At 42.2% G+C, this 22,642-nt stretch overlaps 1 protein-coding gene across 10 annotated transcripts in view; it reads right to left on the reverse strand.

Annotated features, from left to right (window-relative positions):
• plekha7a (pleckstrin homology domain containing, family A member 7a) overlaps nucleotides 1–22,642 on the reverse strand; it is a 189,053-nt gene that overhangs the window by 131,549 nt on the left and 34,862 nt on the right. Inside the window, exon 1 of one of the 10 annotated variants that reach the window (XM_084058993.1) lies at nucleotides 9,944–11,336. The exons of the other annotated variants lie outside the window; for them this stretch is intronic. Coding sequence (XP_083915119.1) covers nucleotides 9,944–10,014 — 71 coding nt within the window. The 5' untranslated portion in view covers nucleotides 10,015–11,336. Of the gene's footprint in view, nucleotides 1–9,943; nucleotides 11,337–22,642 lie in introns of those variants that run through there. 10 annotated transcript variants of the gene reach the window in all.

The raw sequence follows: 22,642 nt of genomic DNA on the forward strand, positions 1-22,642 counted from the left end.
TTCTGTCGGTTCCTCTCGTCGTAGTAGCGTAGTAGTAGATAATGATTTGATTTCCCCCCTTTCTGAGCACGCTGGCGCCGTTCGTTGAGCGACGTCATCACGTTCACCCAAATATGGGCAAATGATTTGCGCCTCCTGTAGCTCCGCGTAAAGAGATGAATAATAGCGGTAGGAGTAGATCCTGGACGTTTTTAATGGCCTATAGGTATATATTCTGGCTCACAAGACATAGCACTTGTACATAATCCAGCTGAATTGGCTGAAAATGCTCTAAAAAGTTTTTTATTTCAATTGAAAGTGCGCTGTTTCTGCTGAGGGAGAAAAGTCCCATTGTAGACTGCAGGCTGCCTAGGGGGCGGGGCCACATTCTCCAACGAGCCGACGTCACTGCCCAAATAATCAATACTGCTGTTCTCGGCTCAACAGAGGGTGGAGCACTTGCGCACATTTCCACTCACCAGCATTAACATATATACATGACATCGTTCACTGTTGAAAATGGGAGGTCTTCCCCTTTAAGAGCTCTCATCATCTCACAGTAACCCAAAGCACCCGTGAATCACAGCTGGCTTCTCTCTACTTATCATTGATCCTCCTATTCTGCACACGCTCCGCACAATCTAATGAAAAACCCAAAGTCGAAACACACAGATTACACTCATCACCCTGCTGGGTATATATTTCTGTGCTGGATTTAGCCACCAAACTGTCTGCTATTACAGTCATATGTCCCACCTCACTATTGAAGGAGATAAAAGATGTTTTAACTCGATTCATTACCATATTGGCCGTTACATTTAGGCTGTTATTGACTAGAGGTTGTGGGGCTGTACCCTATAGTGAAGGGGGCACTGATTAATACATCCAATCCGGGAACGCACCTGTGTCATTTTATACTTTAGCTATTCAAAAAATAGCAGATATACAAGCTCGTAGCACGGCACCGAGTGCCGCGCTACGAGCTTGCAGATCTGCAATTTTTTGAAAACGTGTGCAAATCTTTGAATACATATATATATTTTAAAGCCAATATTTGTAACTCAAATAATTGCTTCTGGGGGGTCCCTGGAACAAAAATATTTTGAGATGGAGGTGGCCAAATACAAATCATTTTGGGTGGTCCTTGACATGAAAAAGTTTGAGAACCCCTGGTATAGCAACAATGACACAAAAAACTGTTTTGTGTCATTGTCATTCTACAATGACACAGATGCGTCCCTGGATTGAATGGCTTAAAAGAGAAGTTGCCTCAGCTATGCAAGAGAGAGGTTGGAGACAGGAGAGCATGAGTTAGACTGACAGAAACACACAGAGGTGCAAAGTTACAGAAACGGACGTTTTTCAAGACTGTTGTACAAAGGTGAGCCACAAACCACTCTGGTCTTTCGTCTAACTCAGTCTTAAACGAAATGCACAGAACATTTTAAAGGGCCTGCTGGAAGATAGACAGATAACTAATGAGGGACCGACACTCACGGCACAAATGACATGTGTATTCATTTAAATGTATTCATTCACAATTAATAATTACCGTTTCTGACAACAGAGTTACAAGGGGTGTCACCAAAAAAACACTAATAACATGAATGTTACACATAGTACTTGAATTCCCAGGGCTCAAATCGCTTCCTCCATAACCAAAATAACTTAATGTTCTGTCATTTAGAAGATGGGGAAGCTGGGACATGTTTAGCATTGTGAAGAGGGTGACATTTGGAGAGAAAATCTGGAATGAGTAGTGCAGCTGCTGGTGAAAATGCCAATCAATGCTGTGGAATATTAAATTCTAGGTATCCACAATGATGATGATGTTGACGATTTGTGCGTACACTCCTGCTGGTTTTCGTTCTGTAAGTAACTAGTTGAGCTGGTAATTGTTATATATATATTTTTTAAAGTGTGTTTTTAATTAATCAAATGTCATTTTGTCCAATCTGTATGGTAGAGTATGTTAATACAATATCATTTATACAATTGGGGTGGTTGTATTTTGTCTCCCTGCTCTTCTATTGAGACATTTAGATTGTGTCAAAGGTCATGTTGTGCAAGCAGGCAGGCTCTATTAGCTGAAATGGTAAAAAAAAAATGTCAGGACTGGTGCAAATCCAGGGTAGAAGAGGAAAGTTACATAGTAGTGGAGCATTAATTATAGCCAATTATAGCCACTCGGCCTGACCGAGATAATGACCATAAACCAAGTGCCACAAAACCAACACAGGCATAGCGGTATGACAGCTTCCTGTTAGCAACGAGCCTCGGTATAAAGGCTGCTGTCCTTCCTGCCTGCCTGGCTCTGCGTGACAAGAGGATGCATGGAGAGCCACCGTGTGTGAATTAGTTTTGTCAAAGTGTCAGTCCTCCTGTTACACGTGTGGAGAGGAAGGAGGAGGAGGACGGCGGGGAAGGAGAGAGGAGAGAGAGAGGGTGACAGACTAGTGGGAATGAAAAGGGAAAGGGGGATTACATCCTTTAGACAGATGCTGGTTTCTATTTACAGTAGTGTGGTCTCCATCTCTCACTCTGTCTGATTCCCCCAGGTTTAATGTGGAGGTGGGCTGGTAAAGGTACTTGACAGCTTGTGTGTGCGTGTGTGTGTGTGTGTGTGTGTGTGTGTGTGTGTGTGTGTGTGTGTGTGTGTGTGTGTGTGTGTGTGTGTGTGTGTGTGTGTGTGTGTGTGTGTGTGTGTGTGCGTCTACATCAGTGGTTCTCAACCTGTGGGTCGGGACCCCCAGGGTGGTCCCCGCATGATTTTAGGGCGGTCCCCAAATGACAGTAAAGTGACAATTTAAGGACTTTTAATACCTTTTTAATACCTAAGAAAAAAGATCAAATGAAATAAAAAGAATAGCAATACTGCATCAAAAGTAATCAACAAGCTATACTTGGCCAAATTGTCAAATAACATAAGAAAGAGACAAAATTGTGAAAATAGTCGATCTACAAGCTCACAACATTTATCTGTGGAATCAGGGTGGGGGGTCCCCAGTTCAAATATGATTATTTTGGGGGTCGCGGCATGAAAAGGTTGAGAACCACTGGTCTACATAGTAGCATTCATACTGATAGAGTCTCTTCATGTCTAAATGGACATAATACTCACAGTCTGTGTATGTAGAAGTGGCGTGTATGTTCTCATCATCTTTGTAATAATATCTACACCACAGGTCTGTTATCCCTACGTTCTACATTACGCATTACATTTCCCTCATGTATCTCTAGATGCTGGAGGTATTTGACAAAGATCAGTAGGTTCTGAGCACAAAGCTATGCACCTTAATGCACAATTTAATGCTCCAACACACTCCTCTTCACACTGTTATCCACAGGGAACAGAGACCAGATTCAGCTCAATGCTTTGAACAGAGTTGACAGGAAAGCACTGTCACATAATTAATGTTCACACCTTGTATGTGCACGCACGCACGCGTGCGCACACACACACACACACACACACACTAGGGCATTCACGAACAGTGATTTTTAGCATTCGATTTACTCGACCAATAAGTATTTGAATATTCGATTAATCGATTTGATTATATAAAAAAAAAATGAAAACCATTTTTTTCGGGCCAATGGCATTGACGACTCGACTCAGGGAATGCGAGTCGACGTCAGGCTCCTCGCCCGACGCGTCGACTTTTAGGGGACAGCCCTAAGCACAACCTCACAATATGAAATGATTTGACAACAATCAACCATGAATGGATTAGGAAAACTAACAACACCAGAGCTCACAGCTGCGTGTCTGCTGTAGAAAAGCCACTGAAAAAATATATTATTTTTCCGAATAATCGACTTTGATGTACAGTGGTCGAATAGTGGTTTGATAGTCGAATATTCGATTTATCTGTTAATGCCCTAACACACACAGACACACACACACACACACACACACACACAAACACACACACACACTATGTAAGCAAGTACGTAGCCAGTGTTTGTGTAAGTGCGTGTGTGTGTATATTAGAGGCAGTTCAGGGCTGTAAAAGGATTGAGTCAGGTGTCACAGCAGGGGGTGGAGACAGAGAGCAGATTGACTGAAAGCATATGGAAGCCCAACACACACACACACACAAACACACAAACACACGCACACAGAGAAATGACTAGTATGCAGAAACATAAGAACAAATGTGCATCTCTGATGGTTCAACCGATACCTAACTTAAAATGTGGTGCATTTAATTGTATCCAACACATGACTTTTGCCAACCTCTGTTGTCAACCACAGAAATGCTGTCGTGCCGGAAAATACCAAACAGCCATTCAATTATTTCAATCAAGCAACTCAACATAATATGCACGGTTAATAAGCTTATGTTATGAAACACCGACTCCACTCTGCATGCTGTATTACCCAAATCTAATCCACTACACGGGTAGTCTTTGAACAGCCAATCGAATCTAATCGCCAATAGGTCATGCGCAAAATCTGTGTGCGCTTAGTTACCCACAGTCATGCGTTATTATACGTACACACAAACCTACGCGCAGTCAATATTTTCAGCGTGGCGCACACACACACACACACACACACACGCGCAGTCGCGCACACAATATTATCAGCCAAACACTCATTAAGCCTTCACCTTAAGCACTCACCTTATGCATGTGTGACTTACTAACTTACTGGCTGACTGACTGGCCGGCCGGCTAGCTGACTGGCGGCTTAGTATATAGGATTAGAGTGCCAGGAGTGTTTCCTCTGCCCCGGCGAGGGAATGCAGTGTACACGGAGAGAGAGGCGTGAGAGCATGCGATAGAGAGAGAGGAGAAAACAAGTGAGAGGAATGGGGTGGTACGGCGTCTGGGGCGGAGTGTGCGAGCTTTGTGTTGACAGGTGAAGTAATCATTAACTAATCCTGACCTAGCCACAGGGATCACAGTACACAGTCAAAATCCTCCTCAGTGTTCATTTAAGTCTCGAGAGTCTGTGTGCAAATGTAATGGATAAATTAATACTGAGGATATACACACACACACACACACAACCTAGTACACTTACAGAGAATAGAATATCACACAGATGGATTTTTTTCCCCCCTTCTCGGTAAAGACAGGTGTAGAGAGACAGGGGTCATGAGTCAAACCTGTGACATAAAGACTGGGGCTATTTGTCTTTCATCCTATTACTGAGCAGGTGTACTGTCCAGTCAAGGCTTTTTCCCCACTCAACTCCTATACATTGTCCTCTATAGCAATTTCCTCTTATGCCTAATTACTTTATTATACTTTGATCAGAAAATCAATTGTGCTTCAAACCTATATTAACCCATAAAGACCGTGAACGCATCTGTGTCATGTTAAGATTTCTTTGGCTATTCAAAAAATAGCAGATCTACAAGCTCGTAGCGTGGCACCGAGTGCCACGCTACGAGCTTGTAGATCTGCTATTTTTGGGAAATCGTGAAAATGTGTGCAAATCTTTGAATATATATATATTTTTAATGCAAACATTTGAAACTCAAATCTTTGCTTCTGGGGGTCCCTGGAACCAAATATTTTACAAATGTTCGCTTTAAAAAATAATAAATATTATGTTAAAAGATTTCCACAAATTTAGACGTTTTTTTAATTTTTTTATTGCAGATCTACGAGCTCATAGCGCGGCACCCGGTGCCGCACTATGAGCTTGTAGATCTGCTATTTTTTGAATAGCCAAAGATATCGTAAAATGACACAGATGCTGTGATTCCAGTCTCAATGGGTTAAACACAAACGTAACATCCGGACTTGTGCACCAAACTTGGCACAAACATGATAATAGTCACATAAAGGGCCACAGGCACAAAAACACTGTTCAGGGGTCTGGCGTGAGAATAGTCACACCAAAAAAAACTAAATTGCACACATATGGGGCACTAAAGCAGTGTTACAGCAGCTTTAACACTTCAAAATGGCCATAACTCTGTGACTATGCTCTGATCAGTGCAATATCGTTAGTATAAAATAGCCGTTACATGGCTATACGAGGATCGCTGGAACACCTGCCAGAATGTTGTCTAAACTTTCTAAATTGGGAACATTACAAGCAAACTAAAATGAGCAAAATGAGTATGACTATATTTTATGTGATCGTTTTGTGAGATGACTGTAGAACAGGGGTCTTCAACAGGGGGTCCGGGACCCCTAGGGGGTCCTCAGAGTTAGGGTACGCCAAATCTTTGTGTGGTATGATTTAGTTCTTTTTTACCTTAACCACTTGAACTCTATCATCCCTTTTCTGAGGAGAACTTTAGCCAAAAATAGCAGATCTACAAGCTCACACAGCCTCGCGCTGCGAGACGTTAAAAAAGGCATAGGTGTAGAGGGAAAAAAGGGCAGACCCAGAGTTTAATATAAAACAGAATTTTATACAATATAGAGGGGGTCCCTGCTTCATCGCTCTCTCAGCTAGGGGGTCCTTGGCCTGAAAAGGTTGAAGACCCCTACTGTAGAATACAACAGGTAGAACATCGTTAATGTGAGTCAGATAATCCAGACCACCAGTGTGGGAGACTAGTGAACAAAATTGGTGATGGTTTTGGACATTGCGGTTATTTCCTGGATTCCAGCGATTTCTCTTCATCGCTCATTCTCTCTCTTTCCTCCTCTGCCACTCTCTCCCCCAACTCAATCTTCCTCATTCTCTCTCCCTCTCTCCAAATGTGTTTCTCTGTCTGTCTGTCTGTCTGTCTGTCTGTTTCTCTCTCTCTCTCTCTCTCTCATTCTGCCTCTAGCTCAGCAGGCCAGCTCATCCAAGAGGTCAGTGACCTGCCTGGAAGACTGAGGCTTGAGTCAGTCACTAAAGTTCTTCGCCTCCCTCTTTCACCACCTCATTACACGCACACAGTCAAATCCTCAATGTTCATTTTTAAAACAATTGCGTACATTCTTACACTCTCAGATTGAAATTAGCATTCAGGATTTTTTTTTACTGTGCAGAGAACCCCTCCGGCTACCTCCAACACACACAAACACACACCCACTGCTCTCACACAGACCGCATTAGCCCATTTAGACCGGGAACGCATCTGTGTCATTTTTAGATTTCTTTGGGCTATTCAAAAATAGCAGATCTACAAGCTCATAGCGCGGCACCGAGTGCCGCGCTAAGAGCTTGTAGATCTGCTATTTAAAAAAAATCTTGAATATTTTTGAAAATCTTTGAAACAAAATATATATTTTTAAGCAAACATTTGTAACTCAAATCTTTGCTTCTGGCTATTCTTCTGCTTCTAAATGTCTTCTAAATCCTAACAGTTTTCTGAAAAACGTATGTTGCTATAATCAGTGGTTCTCACGTTTTCATGTCGTGGACCCCCATCTCAAAATATGTTGTTCCAGGGACCTCCAGAAGCAAAGATTTGAGTTACAAATGTTCCATTTAAAAAAATATATATATATATATTCAAATATTCGAACAAATGTTCAAGATTTTTCAAAAATAGCAGATCTACAAGCTCACAGCGCGACACTCGGTGCCGCGCTATGAGCTTGTAGATCTGCTATTTTTGAATAGCCAAAGATATCTAAAAATGACACACAGATGCGTTCCCGGTCTTAAAGGGTTAATCATTCCATACACACCCATCTCACATACCGCCATCCAATTGACACGTGAATTTTAGGCAAACTTTTGAAAACGTCACGGAAAATGACAACAACAACAACAAAGAGTTCCAACTTCCATCTCAAGAGGAGCTTCAAAATGTTTTGGACATCAGGAGAATTTGATTCAAACGCGCCTTTTCCTTTCAGCTCTCCTCTAATGTCATACCACATTACCGACATAAATGTTTGTTTTTTTGCCTAAAAGCCAGTTGCTGACAAAGTCACAGGGAAATTGCGGCACATTGCGTCACATCGCAATGCGTAGTGACCTTGTAGGTTGGCTATTTTAAACATTTCTTTGGAACATTTTCCCAAAGAAATTAAAAATATTCGCCAATAATTACATGGTTAAAATGGCTAAACAGATGCATTATACCACTCTTTCTTGCACACACACACACACACACACACACACACACACACACACACACACACACACACACACACACACACACACACACACACACACACACACACACACACACACACACACAGAGTACTCAATGATATCACACTCTGAACATCATCTCCTCATACAGGTATGATGTAGGGAAATGTTAGTGCTGTATCACCATGCCAGTGGTTACAGCATCAGACCGAGGAAGGGGAGAAGGGAGAAGGGGGGGGAGGGGGTAGGGGGTCCGTTCAGCCTTCAGGGAATGAGGATTGATGGTGTTCATTTGTGAGTGGGTCACATCTGCAACGCTGATAAATGTAATGATGTCATTATGCCTTTCTGTGTGCAAGGGTGTGTGTGCAGTGCACATGCAAGCCTCGGTGTGTGATAGTGTGCGTTTTATGTGCCTACGCTATCTGTGTGTGTGTGTGTGTGTGTGTGTGTGTGTGTGTGTGTGTGTGTGTGTGTGTGTGTGTGTGTGTGTGTGTGTGTGTGTGTGTGTGTGTGTTCACAAGCTGTATGTATGTTTGCCAGCTGAGTGTGTGAGTCTCTGTGTGTGTGAGTGTGAGTATGACAGATGAGCTGTCTATACACTATAGCCTCCAGCCAGAATTGTTTGGAAACTACAAATAAGTTTACTTTGGAAAAACCGAAGCCTATTTGTTGAATAAAACACATGGTAAAAACCTCAGTGTTAATTTATCCATTTGCAACTCAGAGTATACAAATGCTACCAAAAGCCCATTTGGTAAAAAAAAATTACAACTTTCTCACAAAGGGTTCCCTGTAAATCTGTACGTCAAAGGATGAGGCAGTGTCTGGGAAACAGCTGTTGGGCTCATGATCTCACAGTCATGTCCGGACAAAGCCTCCCAAAGCACCTTCACAGGTGAACAATAATGCTGGTGAGACAACACTGACCAGTAAAGCCGTTGGTTTGGCGACTTTTATTTCAGTTCACACACACAAAACCAGTTCCCTCCTATTCTGTTGATGCCGGGCACAAAACAAACATACCAGACAAACCAGTTCGGCCACTATCACTCCCTCAGGGAAACAAAGAAAACCCCTTCAACTATTAAAGGCTTGTTGCCAAATCGCATACTTCAAAATCTCAGATGAATGCATCCTCAGGTTAATTTCGTTAATTACTGCAATAAAAATTGCTGACGGTCTGGATTATTGTCCCTGAGGCACACCTCAGCACAATTTTCCAATTGCCAAAATAAGAAAAAATGACAATGAGCAGCAATTTCAAGATTAGACAAACAGAAGATAAATAATGACAACTTATGAAGCGACAGAGCACATATCGGACAAGGATAATGGAACTTTGCATACGGCACAAATACCATACAAAACACAGCAGACTATATAAATATCTCTGAAACTTCCGTTTTCTTTGGTCAGAAAAAGTGGTACAACCGTACCTCACTGATTCCAATATCGGACACATTTTCCAGCTACGCTGACTGTCGGTGGGGAACACTAGGCCTGTCACAATTATTACATAATCGTCTAATCGCAATTATTTTATATCCTCGCAATTATTTTTGCATAATCGTCATAATCAAGTCCATGTTAAAAAATGTCATATATTTTTTTTTAAATGTCAAAAATAGTGGAAATAGCAGATCTACTGTATAAGCTCAATCGCGACGCGTTTTGAGCTTTTAGATCTGCTATTTCCACAATCAATGTTTATTTTTAAGTATAAAGTAATTAAATATGTGTTATTTGTCATATTATCTGACCTGTGCAACTTGTGTTTACGAAAGCTAAAAGCCAAACAGAAATGTCATTTTTATTCATAATGTTCCATTCATTTCCAACGACAGAAACACAATTAAAATCGTTAATCGCAATTATTTGAGTGACAATTAATCGTCAACTTAAATTTGCAATAGTGACAGCCCTAGGGAACACATGACGGTTGTTAATACCCACCTGCAGGGTGCATGGTAGAAAGGATGACCGGGGTGAGGCAGGTGATTGCAGTATCCGGTTTGGCTCCACATGGTGCTTCTCTGGTCTTCCACTTGATTACAACTCAAAAGTGTTTCTCTCTCAGCTGGTGCTGCTGCGTGCCGACTCTGATCCTTATGTCTGTGTGTGTAGACCCACGCTCCGGGAAGGGTGGCTCAGGCAAATTAATCAGCTGTGCCCTCTCCCTGTCTTGACTCGTTCCATGGGAGGAAGAGAGATGGGGAAAGGGGGGGGCACGGTTGAGAAGAGGGGATGCAGAGAAAATTAGCCGTAAAGAAACTAGGGAGGGGCTAAGGAGAGGGAGAGATAGAGAGAGAAGAGGGGGAGAGAGAGAGAGAGAGAGAGAGAGAGAGGGGATGTGGTCGGGCTAACGGATAAGGCTTGGTGTGGTTTTTGCACACCTGGAAATTCAGCTCTCCTCCTCCTGCACTCCTCTCCACAGCTCAGGATGGGGTCACGAACGAATGCCCCTGGCGATCTCTGACATCATGTCTGTCCTTTGATCCAGCTCGTGTCTGGTTTCTCCTGAGTGTCCCAGGTGTATCCAAGGCTATTATGGGCTCTCACACAGCTGAAATTGGGGCTGGGCTGTGTTTCCGACGTGTTAGATCAGATGCATCCGTTTTTTTTTTCGCCTCTCCGCAGCCTTTTTTCGTCTCTTATCTCCAGGGGTCTTCGTCCACTCAGGTTTGTCCGTTGCGGTGCTGCCGCGGCTCAGAGGCCTCTGGGGGACGGTCCGGCAAGAATCTCAATTTCTCCAGAGCTTATATGCGACGGGCTTCAACACAAGACTTCTACCTTCATGACATTTCACATAATCTCTGCAGTCTTCTGACCTTTTAAAACATACATACAGTCAGCATCAGCCCTCATAGCAGCATCTCCCCAAAGTCTTGCACTTGTACTCTACCTGCCACGATCACGGGTTCAAGACATTGAAGCCATAACATTCCCAGTCTTCCCCCAAAGTCCACAGGTGCCCAGAGTCCCAGTTGTGTCAAAAATAGTGTTTAAATCCGGAGTGCGCCGCTCTATCTCTTGACTCTGATCAGCCTCTGAGGCAGGCGGCAGAAGCCATTCTCTCTCTCTCTCTCTCTCTCTCTCTCTCTCTGTCTCTCTATCTATCTATCTATCTATCTATCGCTCTCTGATTGCCAGATCCCCACAGGCAGCCCAGCTTCATCGCACAACTACCTTCGCCACCATCTCAGTGCTGCTTGGAGCCCAGCGACTGGACACATACACACACACACACACACACACACACACACACACACACACACACACACCGAGCGCGATAAGAGAGAGTGCGAGAGAGAAATAGAGGGAGGGGAGAGAGCGAGAGAGAGAGAGAGAGAGAGAGAGAGAGAGAGGCAGGAGGTGTCACAGAGAGGGACAGAGAGTAAGTGCTCAAAAGAAAAAGGGAGAGAAAGAGAGAGAGAGAGAGAGAAAGAGAGAGAAGGGTGAGAGGAAGGTAAACAGAGCAGAGCTGCATTCCTTTTCCTGCCTCATGCTCATCTGGCAGCAGAAGCACCGCTGAGACAGAGAGAGAGAGAGAGAGAGAGAGAGAGAGAGAGAGAGAGAGAGAGAGAGGGAGGGAGGGAGGGAGGGAGGAAGCGAGTGAGTGAGAGAAAAAGCTGAGACTGAGAAAGAAGTTAGAGAAATATGGAGAGTGGAAGGGGAGACAGAAAGAGAGGGTGGGGGAGAGAGGAGGGGAGAGAGGAAGAGAGAGAAAGAAGAAAGAGGCAGAGGAAGAGAGACGGCAAAACAAAATTGTTTTGTGTACTAGTGAGACACACACACACACACACATTCTCAAAACTTAATTTCAAGGACCTTCATAACTCTGAGAGTGTACAAATGGAACCAAATGGTTCCATTTGTACACTCTCAAGAGTTACACACCCGTAAGGGGGCATTTGGAACCCCCTCAAGGCACACACACACACACACACACACACACACACACACACACACACACACACACACACACACACACACACACACTAACAGTAGCATTGGTCTGCCATGAGCAGCTGTGCAGGTCGGCTGCCAGCAGCCATACATGTGTCTGCTGTGCAGGCTGCAGGTGAGAGGTCACCTCTGTGCCGCTCAGTGAAGACGACGTCCTGCGTCCTTGGAGAGCTGCTCCGCTCCGCTGTGAGAGAGCTGTGTAAGACCACAGTCACCCTGCTGCAAGGTCACAGGTTCACTCCCCGTAATAAAGATGTCACTTAGGCTTTTTACCAGGTTGCAGACCCGGTCTGATACACTCTAGCTAGTAGTGACTTTTGCGCGACTTTTTCCTCGTTGGCTGTTTTTTTTTTAGCCAATGAGGGCTCAATGTACTCTCGGAATATGGGATCTCAAGACGACCCACAATACTGTGTTCGGCCACTGTATGTAACTCTATGGTAAGTGGCGCTGTTGCTCAATGTCCTCTCAGAATATGGGATCTAAAAATGTTGCCATGTTTAGTGAGAGAAATAAGCAATCTGGTATAATATGACTGTGTCATATATATTTATTTTTTTACGGGCACTTTTTAACCCATTCAATCCGGGAACGCATCTGCAAATGTCTTCTAAATCCTAACAGGTTTCTGAAAAACGTATGTTGCTATATCAGGTGGTGCTCAAACTTTTTCATGTCAAGGACCCCCAAAATGAAATGTATTTGGCCGTCTCAAATATTCCCCCATCTCAAAATATTTAGTTCCAGGGACCCCCAGAAGCAAAGATTTGAGTAACAAAAGTTTGTGCGAATTTTCACGATTTTTCAAAACAATTGCAGATCTACAAGCTAGTGCGGCGCTATGAGCTTGTATATCTGCTATTTTTGAAGTATCTAAAATGACACAGATGCGTTCCCGGATAGAATGGGTTAACTCTGAACTATGAGGATTTTACCGTGTAGGTTTCTATTGTAATTGAGAAACACGAGAAATCTGGATCCAAAAGGTCAGCTTTGAGACCCATAATAGCCGATACATCATTCAACAGCCACTCTTAAATGTCTGCTGAATAAGACACTTCAGATCTGCCTTTCTCACTCATTACAGACACTCTGGATAAGACATGTCGAGCCACATAGCAGCCACATGGTATAAAATGACCACTACGTTCTCTGTGCCGTAGGTCAAAGTCTAGATCTGTAATCTGTTTCAAGAGAGAGAGTTTAAACAGTCTGAGGGAGTTAATGTTTAGAGGTTTGGGCTTTCATTTAGAAACGCTGCAGAGCTGCTGAACAATGCCTCCGTAAGCTCTATTTAAATAGAGAGAGGGTATATTCCACTCTCCTTAGCATTTTCATTCTTTACTGAGAAAGAAAGAGAGAGCAAATAGGAGGCACAGGGAAGAACGCTCTGGTAGTATTTTATACTATAGGCCAGGCAGGAAGGGGCTGGACAAACAAAGTGGACTTAAAGGATCCCTGGCTAATAAGCTTTAATACATTATAATTGCCCTATGTAATTAAAATTAGAAATGAAAAACACCTTCAATATTTTATTTGGGACTGCTCCCGTCTCAAGCAGGGTTGCCAGATCTGCTTATTATAATTCCCCCGCAAGATTGTATTTGAAAATAGCCTAAAACAAAACGTAATACTTCCTATGGTTAATAAATGAGCATCAAAGCAATATTTTAAATACGTTTTATTAGCATAATGCATTCCATAAATTCCATATGGCTGGACCACACATGGACAAATGACATCATCAACTTGCGACGGGATACGTTTGAGCGAAAGACGTACTATCTCTGAAATAGATAAAATAAAATATTTAATTTCAAATCTTAGTTATAGAGGGCAAGTATAATGTATTAACTCATTGACTGCCAATGACGAGATTTCTTGTAATTTTTCCCCAAGGCTCACACCGCCAATGAGGAGATTCTCGTCATGTGGGTGTTTTCAGTGGTTTTACGATAGAGGGCGCTCTTCCGCAGCCTGTGCATGATCCGAGGATCACCCAAGAAGAGTACACCGAGAAATCACGTGATCACAACAAGATGAAGCCGGTTTCGTTCTATTTTTTCCCATATATGGAGCTGACTGTTTGTGGCTGATGCCATGACGACACATTGAGCTTAAACAACACATTCCATATTTGGGTGTAGCTGCATTAGGAACTCCTTATATGGTTATGTGGCTGAGTCAGAGTGATGTCAGAGGTCCATTCGCCCGCCCTATTATTATCCTATTTTTAATATAGGATGTGTTTAGTGTTGCTGTGAATGCCATCCCGTCACATACAGAGAATGTGGTCTGTGTGAATCTAATGGAAAAGTGGACATATCTGACTATTTCAGGACCACATTGGATATAAGTGTTTCATTATATATTGTGTTGAAACTTTCATTTGTCAAAATGAAATCAATCAATCAATAGTAAATAAAACATTTCTGCCAGAACTTTCAAAAGGCATTTGGTACTTGAGCTGACCCCGAGTCACAGCAATTAATTATTGAGTGAGTATACACAGAGCGCGACGAATTATAATGTCACAGAGCTGACTCGACCCATTCTCACCCCAAGGAATAACATTTCGCTCCACAAAATTAAAAGCGAGGGTTCTATAGCTGTATCTGTATATAGAATACATGCAATATTCCATATATGTCAGCCATCCCTATTGTAGGATGAATGTCGTGAAATGAGGCCACACCCACTGTGCTCACAAGACCAGACTCCCATCCCCAATTTCACCCATTCTCATCTAGTCACCCTAGATGCAATACATTTGGCTGAGGTGACCATAAAATCAGCTGAGATGTCTAACTAACTACAGTATATCATTTGACAATGCCATTATTTATCATTCGGAACAACTTGCAGTCAGCGCAACAGTAGAATGAGCTTTAATACCAACAACATTCCAAACCGCAAACAATGGATGAAACATGAGAACGGGTGGCTCATGTCGGGTGGCTCATGTCGGCTGTGAATGTCTGCTTGTGCTGTTGACGTGAGCAGCAAGGCACAGCTTCCAGGTTACATCGACATTAGTGACCCATCTTATGATGTGACTCAAGAGTCTGTTGGCATAACCACAGACAGTTTTTCAAGTTGCTGAAATTCAGGTTTACAATGACAGACTGCAGATAATAATCCAACATCCAGCAGACTTTTCAGTCCGATTTTCAGACAGATTCTACTCGCCCGGTCATTTATCTTAACCTTCCATCAAAGATGGAATGATGGTTAGCCACTCAAACCCTATATATACACTTCATGGTGCGTCAAATAAATAGCCAATAAAATAGCGCCGTAATGTGGTGGTTTGTTAGCTTGTAGCTCTGCTATTTTCACCAAACTTAACATAATTAACATACTGTAGTTAATATAATTTTCCATATGTTTACCTATTTTTGCAGAATCTATGCCCACATTAGAGATGCTAGGGATTAATTGCTTAAAGGTGTAATGAAATGAAAAATATGTTTTTCACACTTTTAGAGCATATCCGTGGTCATCATATGGGCATACCTAACAATAGATGCAAAAAAAAATGAAAAAAACCCATTTTTGTGTATTTTTACATCTAAAGTCCCAAAAAAGCCAATCTTAATTACTTCCTGTAAACGAAAACGTGCTGCGTGATGACATAACACAGCCTTCATGAAAATAAATGAATCTTGATTACATGCACCTGTTTGATTCCCATAGCTGCACGTTCTTCAAACACAGCTGATTTTAATTACAGAGATACTCCGTTTTGAATCTCATTGAAGATGAGTGTATTACTCATTTTAAACTTCATCTGCACACTAGAATATGTATCTGAAAACATTATAGGTTAGAAATAAGCCAGGTAGTAGCAAACGTGCTTCACTGGCCGTCTCTCTCTCACTTGTAAACAAACACTAGCCGTGTTGCACACGGCTGAAGTGATTGAGATCCAACGTCCCATAGCCTGAAGGGATGGGACCTTCTGATTGGTTTAGAGTCCTTGAGCCGACGTTTCAGGCTGAACCTTCAAAATAAAATTACCGAAAATGTCACTTCAGTGCGTCTTTAAAGCAACTCAATTGTGCCGCTTTCTTTTTTACAAATCTCTATACATTTTTGCATTTACATTTTGACTATAATTTCACAATAAAGACAATAAAGTCGATATTTGTAATACTGAAATATCGTGACTATGGAAAAAAAATCCATATCAAACAAGCCTACAAAGCAAGACGTCCTTTTTCTCCGTTACAACAAAGGGACAACAGTGTTGCAGTCACACATGACAGAAGAACGTAAAGCCAGACAGAACGGTACACAATATAACTACCGTGTCCGTTTTGTCCTTACTAAAAGGGACAGTATTGCTGCTGGAGGGAGACAGGGGTCGTCCTACGAGAGATGTTACAGTAGGTCATGACATTCATAAGCGCCACTAAACACATTTCCCGTCGACAAATCACATGAGTCAGTTCTGCTCACAGTCCACTAGGGGCACAATCAACCCCTAATTGAATCTCACAGAGGTGAATTACTACTGATGCAAGGAACAAACTGGACCATATGAACCACTAGCTCTGATGTGTACAGATGCCCCCTGTGTATTCAGTTTGATGACAACTGAAAACTACTTTGCATGAGTTTGTATGTAGGATAACATGTACTCAGTACAAAAATAACATAATAATAACACTGCAGATTCTACGGTGCGCTTTGGATCAGACTACAATAACGAGGACGTCAGGTGAACTCACTACCTAGTATTTTAGAAAAGAAGTGGCAGGGGTCCCTGAGGACCTGCTGGGAGTATAAAAACAGAGACGTATGTCCCAGAGGAAAGAGTATAAAAGAAAAGGAGAAGTACCAGGGGTTCCCGTAGACCTTGTAGGATAGACACAGAGAAGTACAGGGGTCCCCGAGGACCTAGTAAGATAGATAAGGAAAGGGGATCCATAAGGACCAAGGTTGAGCAACTTTCTAGAGTGAATTTGGATATGAATGAAAGCACAACTAAAGTCACAAACTGCTTTTTATTATCCTTTTAGTTTTTTCTTGTCCATAAAAATGTTTTATCCAAGAGTGTCTTACGGTGAAATACGGACAGACACACAAATGAGCTATAATGTTCTAGGCTAAAATTTATACTATACATTTCTGCCAAAGGTTTTCATGAATAAACCCATTCAATCCGGGGACGCATCTCTGTTATTTTAGATTTCTTTGGCTATTCAAAAATAGCAGATATACAAGCTCATAGCACGGTACAGAGTGCCGTGCTATGAGCTTGTAGATCTGCTTTTTTTTTTTTTTTTTATTGCAAATATTTGAATATAGTTTTTATAGGGAACATTTTTGACTCAAATCTTTGCTTCTGGGGGTCCCTACTACAAAACATTTTGAGATGGGGGTCCGCGGCCAAATACATATAATTTTGGGAGTCCTTGACATGAAAAAGTTTGAGAACCACTGATATACAAACATACATTTGTAGAATCCCCAGAAGCAAAGATTTGAGTTCAAAATGTTCACTTTAAAAAATGACATTCAAAAGATTAACACACACTTTCACCATTTTATTCAACAATAGCAGATCTACACGCTCGTAGCTATGAGCTTGTATATTTGCTATTTTGGAATAGCCAAAGAAGTCTTAAAATGACACAGCTGCGTTCCCGGTCTTAATGGCTTAATGTCCCGGTCATCATCACTCTGTACCGCAAAGAGACAGAATAAAGATAGAGAGAGGGGGATATGGGGTGTGAAAAAGAGAGAGAGGTATATTAGTAGAGAATAGAAGGGAGATGAGAAGAGGAGGAAGCAGGAAGCGAGGGAGCAACGGAGGAAAGAATGAAAAAGCGGTGACGGGGGAGATGAGGCTGAGAGAGAGGACAGGAAGGAAGACAGGAGGAGGAAATGAAAAGGAGACAGGAGGAGGTGAAGGGGAAGGAAGGTTGAACTATTCTCTCCTGCTGTTTTGTTTTGTCAAATCTCAACTCCAGACAAATCTAATAAGCATGCTCACTCACTCCTCCACCTCTCTCTCTCTCTCTCTCTCTCTCTCTCTCTCTCTCTCTCTCTCTCTCTCTCTCTCTCTCTCTCTCTCTCTCTCTCTCTCTCTCTCTCTCTCTCTCTCTCTCTCTCTCTCTCTCTCTCTCTCTCTCTCTCTCTCTCTCTCTCTCTCTCTCTCTCTCTCTCTCTCTCTCTGCTTGTAGATCTGCTATTTTCACCAAACACAACATAATTAGCAAATAGTTAACATCATTCCCATATGTTTACCTGTTTAATATTTTTAATTGGTTAAAGCAATATCGTGACTATGGAAAAATCCATATCAAACAAGCCTATTAAGCAAGATGCCCTTTTTCTCTCCCTCCAACACTGTAAAATCCTGCATTAACTGAGCTCTTACTGAGTGTATGTGTTCATTTTTACACTCTCTGAGATAAATGAACACTCATGGTTTTTCTGTGTAGGTGCGAGTGAACAGTCTGCCTCACCTCTAGTGAGTCAGTGTGGGCAGAACAAGGAGCTCAGGTACACAGCGTAATCTTCCATCTCTCTCTTTCTCTCACACACACACACACACACACACACACATCACAGACATATACTGTACTGTATAATGTTTGTACAAACACTTTGTGCAAATACACGTCCGATTGTTTGTATGCTCATTGAAACACACGGCACGCAGTGCACACATGGAGGCACGCACGCACCACAAACACAACTGTCTTATGAGCTCGACCACCCATCTGTGCAGAAACGTGCAAAAAGCACACATACAAATAATGAAGCACGATACACACGATCACTGATACTGTACTTCCATAAAAGCACATAGGGTACTAAGCAAAGATGTAACGTATGAGTCATGTCTCTCACGCACGCATAAAAACACATTTTGTGTGCAGTCACATAATTACTCCTTTTGCCATGTGCTTTATGCACAGGCAGCACACACACACACACACACACACACACACACACACACACACACATTCTGCAGACAAATGGAGACTATTGAATCACGTCAGAGAGAGGATAAGATGCAGCAGCATGATCACACCCGTGGTTCGGCTTATCGTACGCGCACAGCCTGCCCTCCCCCGAATTCACACACTCCCCCCCCCCCACACCCCCAACCCTCTGCCTTCTTCCCCCCATCCCCAATGTCAAGATTACCACCAGCTCCGTATTTCAGACAAACATCCATAAAAGCGCCCGGCTGTCTGTCGGTCTGTCTTTCTGCTCTACTCTGATAAACAACCGTTTTAACTTCACCTACTGTATACCCAGTGGTGTAAAGTAACTAAGCACATTTACTCAAATACTGTACTTAAGTACAGTTTTGTGGTATTTTTTACTTTAGTGGAGTATTTCCAATTTTCAGTACTTTTACTTCTACTCCACTACTCAGAGGCAAATATTGTCCTTTTACTCCACTACAATTATTTGAAAACTTTAGTCACTACCATAGTTACTTTGCAGATATAAATTATTACATTATAAAAAATACATTAACCACTTTAGCCCTATTTAATACCTAGGCTTTTAGAAAATAGCCGATCTACAAGCTCACAACGCATCGCGACGCGTTGTGAGCTTGTAGTCGATCTGCTATTTTCGTTTATTCCTCTGTTACCCAGAATTCCATTTGTTTTCACCGGAAGACGGAAGCGTTTAAAAAAGTGTTCTTTTAATTGTTTTATACGATCTGTGGATCGTTTCTCTTAGCCAGTGGAGCTTTAGTTACCGTGAGCTATGTTTCCCTTTTGTTATTAGCGCGATAGTTCCTGGCCAAACAGGAAACCGGTGCAGTAGTTCCTGGCCAAACAGGAAACCGGTGCATTTCCGCTTCCGTTTTCCGGCCAGATGACGTCATTTTCGCGGGAGAGTCTCCCCCAACACCGTTCAATAGAAAATATATGAATAAAAGGCTTTCGGGGGTGAAATTCATGGAGTGGGTGTTGTGAAACATTTGCCACTCACAAAAGATATACAATTTAACTTTAGTTTTATTGAAAAAGTTACCTAGTATTACTTTTAAGTAAAACATTTGAGTACTTTTTCCACCCCTGCTGTATGCCTCCTATTTTCATAGAGCATCTCTCTTTCTTTTTTGGTGAGTTGGTCCCTCTTTCTGTCTCTCCGTTTTTAGCCTGGATAGTGGCTGAAGCTCTAAAGATAGCTGTGTGGGTTGTGTTTTTTGGGTCAGTCGGTCGGTGGGTCCGTCGGACACTTTGGTTCCGAACAACACAGTAAAGTCCTCTGTGTTCATTCAACTCTCAGAGAAATGGAACAATTTATATCCATTTTAACCCATTGAGACCTGAAGCCGATTCTACATGTCTCCTAAATCTCAACAGTATTCTGAAAAACGTATGTTTCTATATCAGTGGTGCTCAATCTTTTTCATGTCAAGGACCCCCAAAATGATATGTATTTGGCCGCGGACCCCCATCAAAATATTTTGTTCCAGGGACCCCCCAGAAACAAAGATTTGAGTTAAAAATGTTCGCTTTAAAAAAAATACATATTCAAAGATTTGCACACATTTTCACGATTTTTCAAAAATAGCAGATCTACAAGCTCATAGCGCGGCACTCGGTGCCGCGCTATGAGCTTGTATATCTGCTATTTTTGAATAGCCCAAAGTGTAAAATAATGCTTTTTAGCTCAAATCTAAAAATGACACAGTTCCAGGTCTTAATGGGTTAAATGCTCAGAATCAGATAGGAGTTTACTGTGAAGATATATCGGAGAGAAAAAAAAACTACTGGCCAGCAGTGGCGGAAAAAGTACTCGGATATTTTACTTAAGTAAAAATAGCAACACAGTACCACAGTGTAGAAATACTCTGTTACAAGTAAAAGGCCCATGTTCAAAATGCTACTTGAGTAAAAGTACAAAAGTATTGGCATCAAAATGTACTTAGAGTACCAAAAGTAAAAGCACTAAAATGTTTGAAAATAGCAGATCTACAAGCTCACAAGCTTGTAGATCGGCTATTTTCAAATAGCCTATGCATAAAATAGGACTGAAGTGGTTAATGTGTGTTTCATAATATAACAATCTGCAAAGTAACTAAAGTTGTCAAATAATTGTAGTGGAGTAAAAGAACAATATATAAATAAGTACCTCAAAACCTACTTAAGTACAGTACTTGAGTAAATATACTTAGTTACTTTACACCACTGCTCTTAGGCAAACATTTCCACTTCAACTTATCTCAAAATCGAACGTCCAAAATCTAATGCTCCCAGAGGATGAGCCCTGGCCATTTGAATGACTCCATTACCTTTCCCTCCAGCACCATCCTATACTTTGCACAGACACATCTCATAATCTATCTTGGCAGATTGCATGGCGACCCCTGATTTATCTCATCATCTATTATTATTAGGCAGATTGCATGGTGAGCCCTGATTTTGGTGACCCTATTGGCCTTTCCTCTAGCACCACCTGTAGGCAAACAAATCACACTTGTTTCCTGTTTAAAAAGGCATTTCGTAACTTGGATCTTTATTTCATTTCTCTTTAAAGCTTTGACTATTCATCACCATGTGCTACTCATTCAATGAATACACAATATACACCCCCAGGCCCTCAGCCGTAATCCCCCCCCAGGGTCTGTATGAAATAAATTCTGTCTCATTCTCTCTGTGTATCTGTCAATCTATCCCTCTCTCTGCACTACATCTAACTATCTTCCAATCCGTCTCTGTCTAGCCATTTTTCTCTCCGCTGACTCGCTCTCGTCTCAGAAGCAGAAGCGGACGGCTGTGTTAGTCTGATGAGCCAGACAGCTGTATTAAACTGAGCCTGGAGTTCTGGCTCAACACACAAGATGGCACAGTTACCGTGCCAGTAGTCTCGCATAGCCCAGACCTTGAGAGTCTGGCTATATGCGAGACTACCATGCCAGTGACATGAATAAGAAATACTGAGAAAAATATATTTGAAAGCAGATTAACTCATGTGTGCTCATGTGTACGTGTGTTTTCATGGAACAATTGTGTGTGTGTGTGTGTGTGTGTGTGTGTGTGTGTGTGTGTGTGTGTGTGTGTGTGTGTGTGTGTGTGTGTGTGTGTGTGTGTGTGTGTGTGTGTGTATGTATGTGTACGTGCGTGTGCGTGTGCGTGCTTGCATATGACATAGTTTGTGTGTAGCTCAGCTGAAAATGTTGCCCAATTAAAAAATGCAATGCTCTTCTTAAGCCCTCCAGGTGAAAATAAGTGGTGACTCTATGAGTATCGTAGGACACACATGGTTGTCTACTCTACACCTACCTTGACCATACAGTAGGGGTCAGCAGTGACAGGGACTACAATTGGGAATTGGCTCATGATGACAAAATCAGGAGAATTGTCTTGCCACACACATACTGTACACACACATCCCGTCTCAACGATCTCACACACACACACACACACACACACACACACACACACACACACACACACACACACACACACACACACACACACACACACACACACACACACACACACACACACACACACACACACACACACTCTAACCCTCCACCGACGGTCCTTTCATCAGATCCCTGCCTCGAGGCGTGCTTCCTGAAGATGAATTCTAACTGTGATCTGGACCCACATTCACACAGGGAGATGTGCTCTTATGTCCATGCAAAAAGATCTTGGGATCTGTAGGCTCCACCGAGAGCCACATGCCACA

Source organism: Gymnoscopelus microlampas (assembly GCF_963454915.1).
Source record: "Gymnoscopelus microlampas genome assembly, chromosome: 6".
NCBI classification, from domain to species: domain Eukaryota; kingdom Metazoa; phylum Chordata; class Actinopteri; order Myctophiformes; family Myctophidae; genus Gymnoscopelus; species Gymnoscopelus microlampas.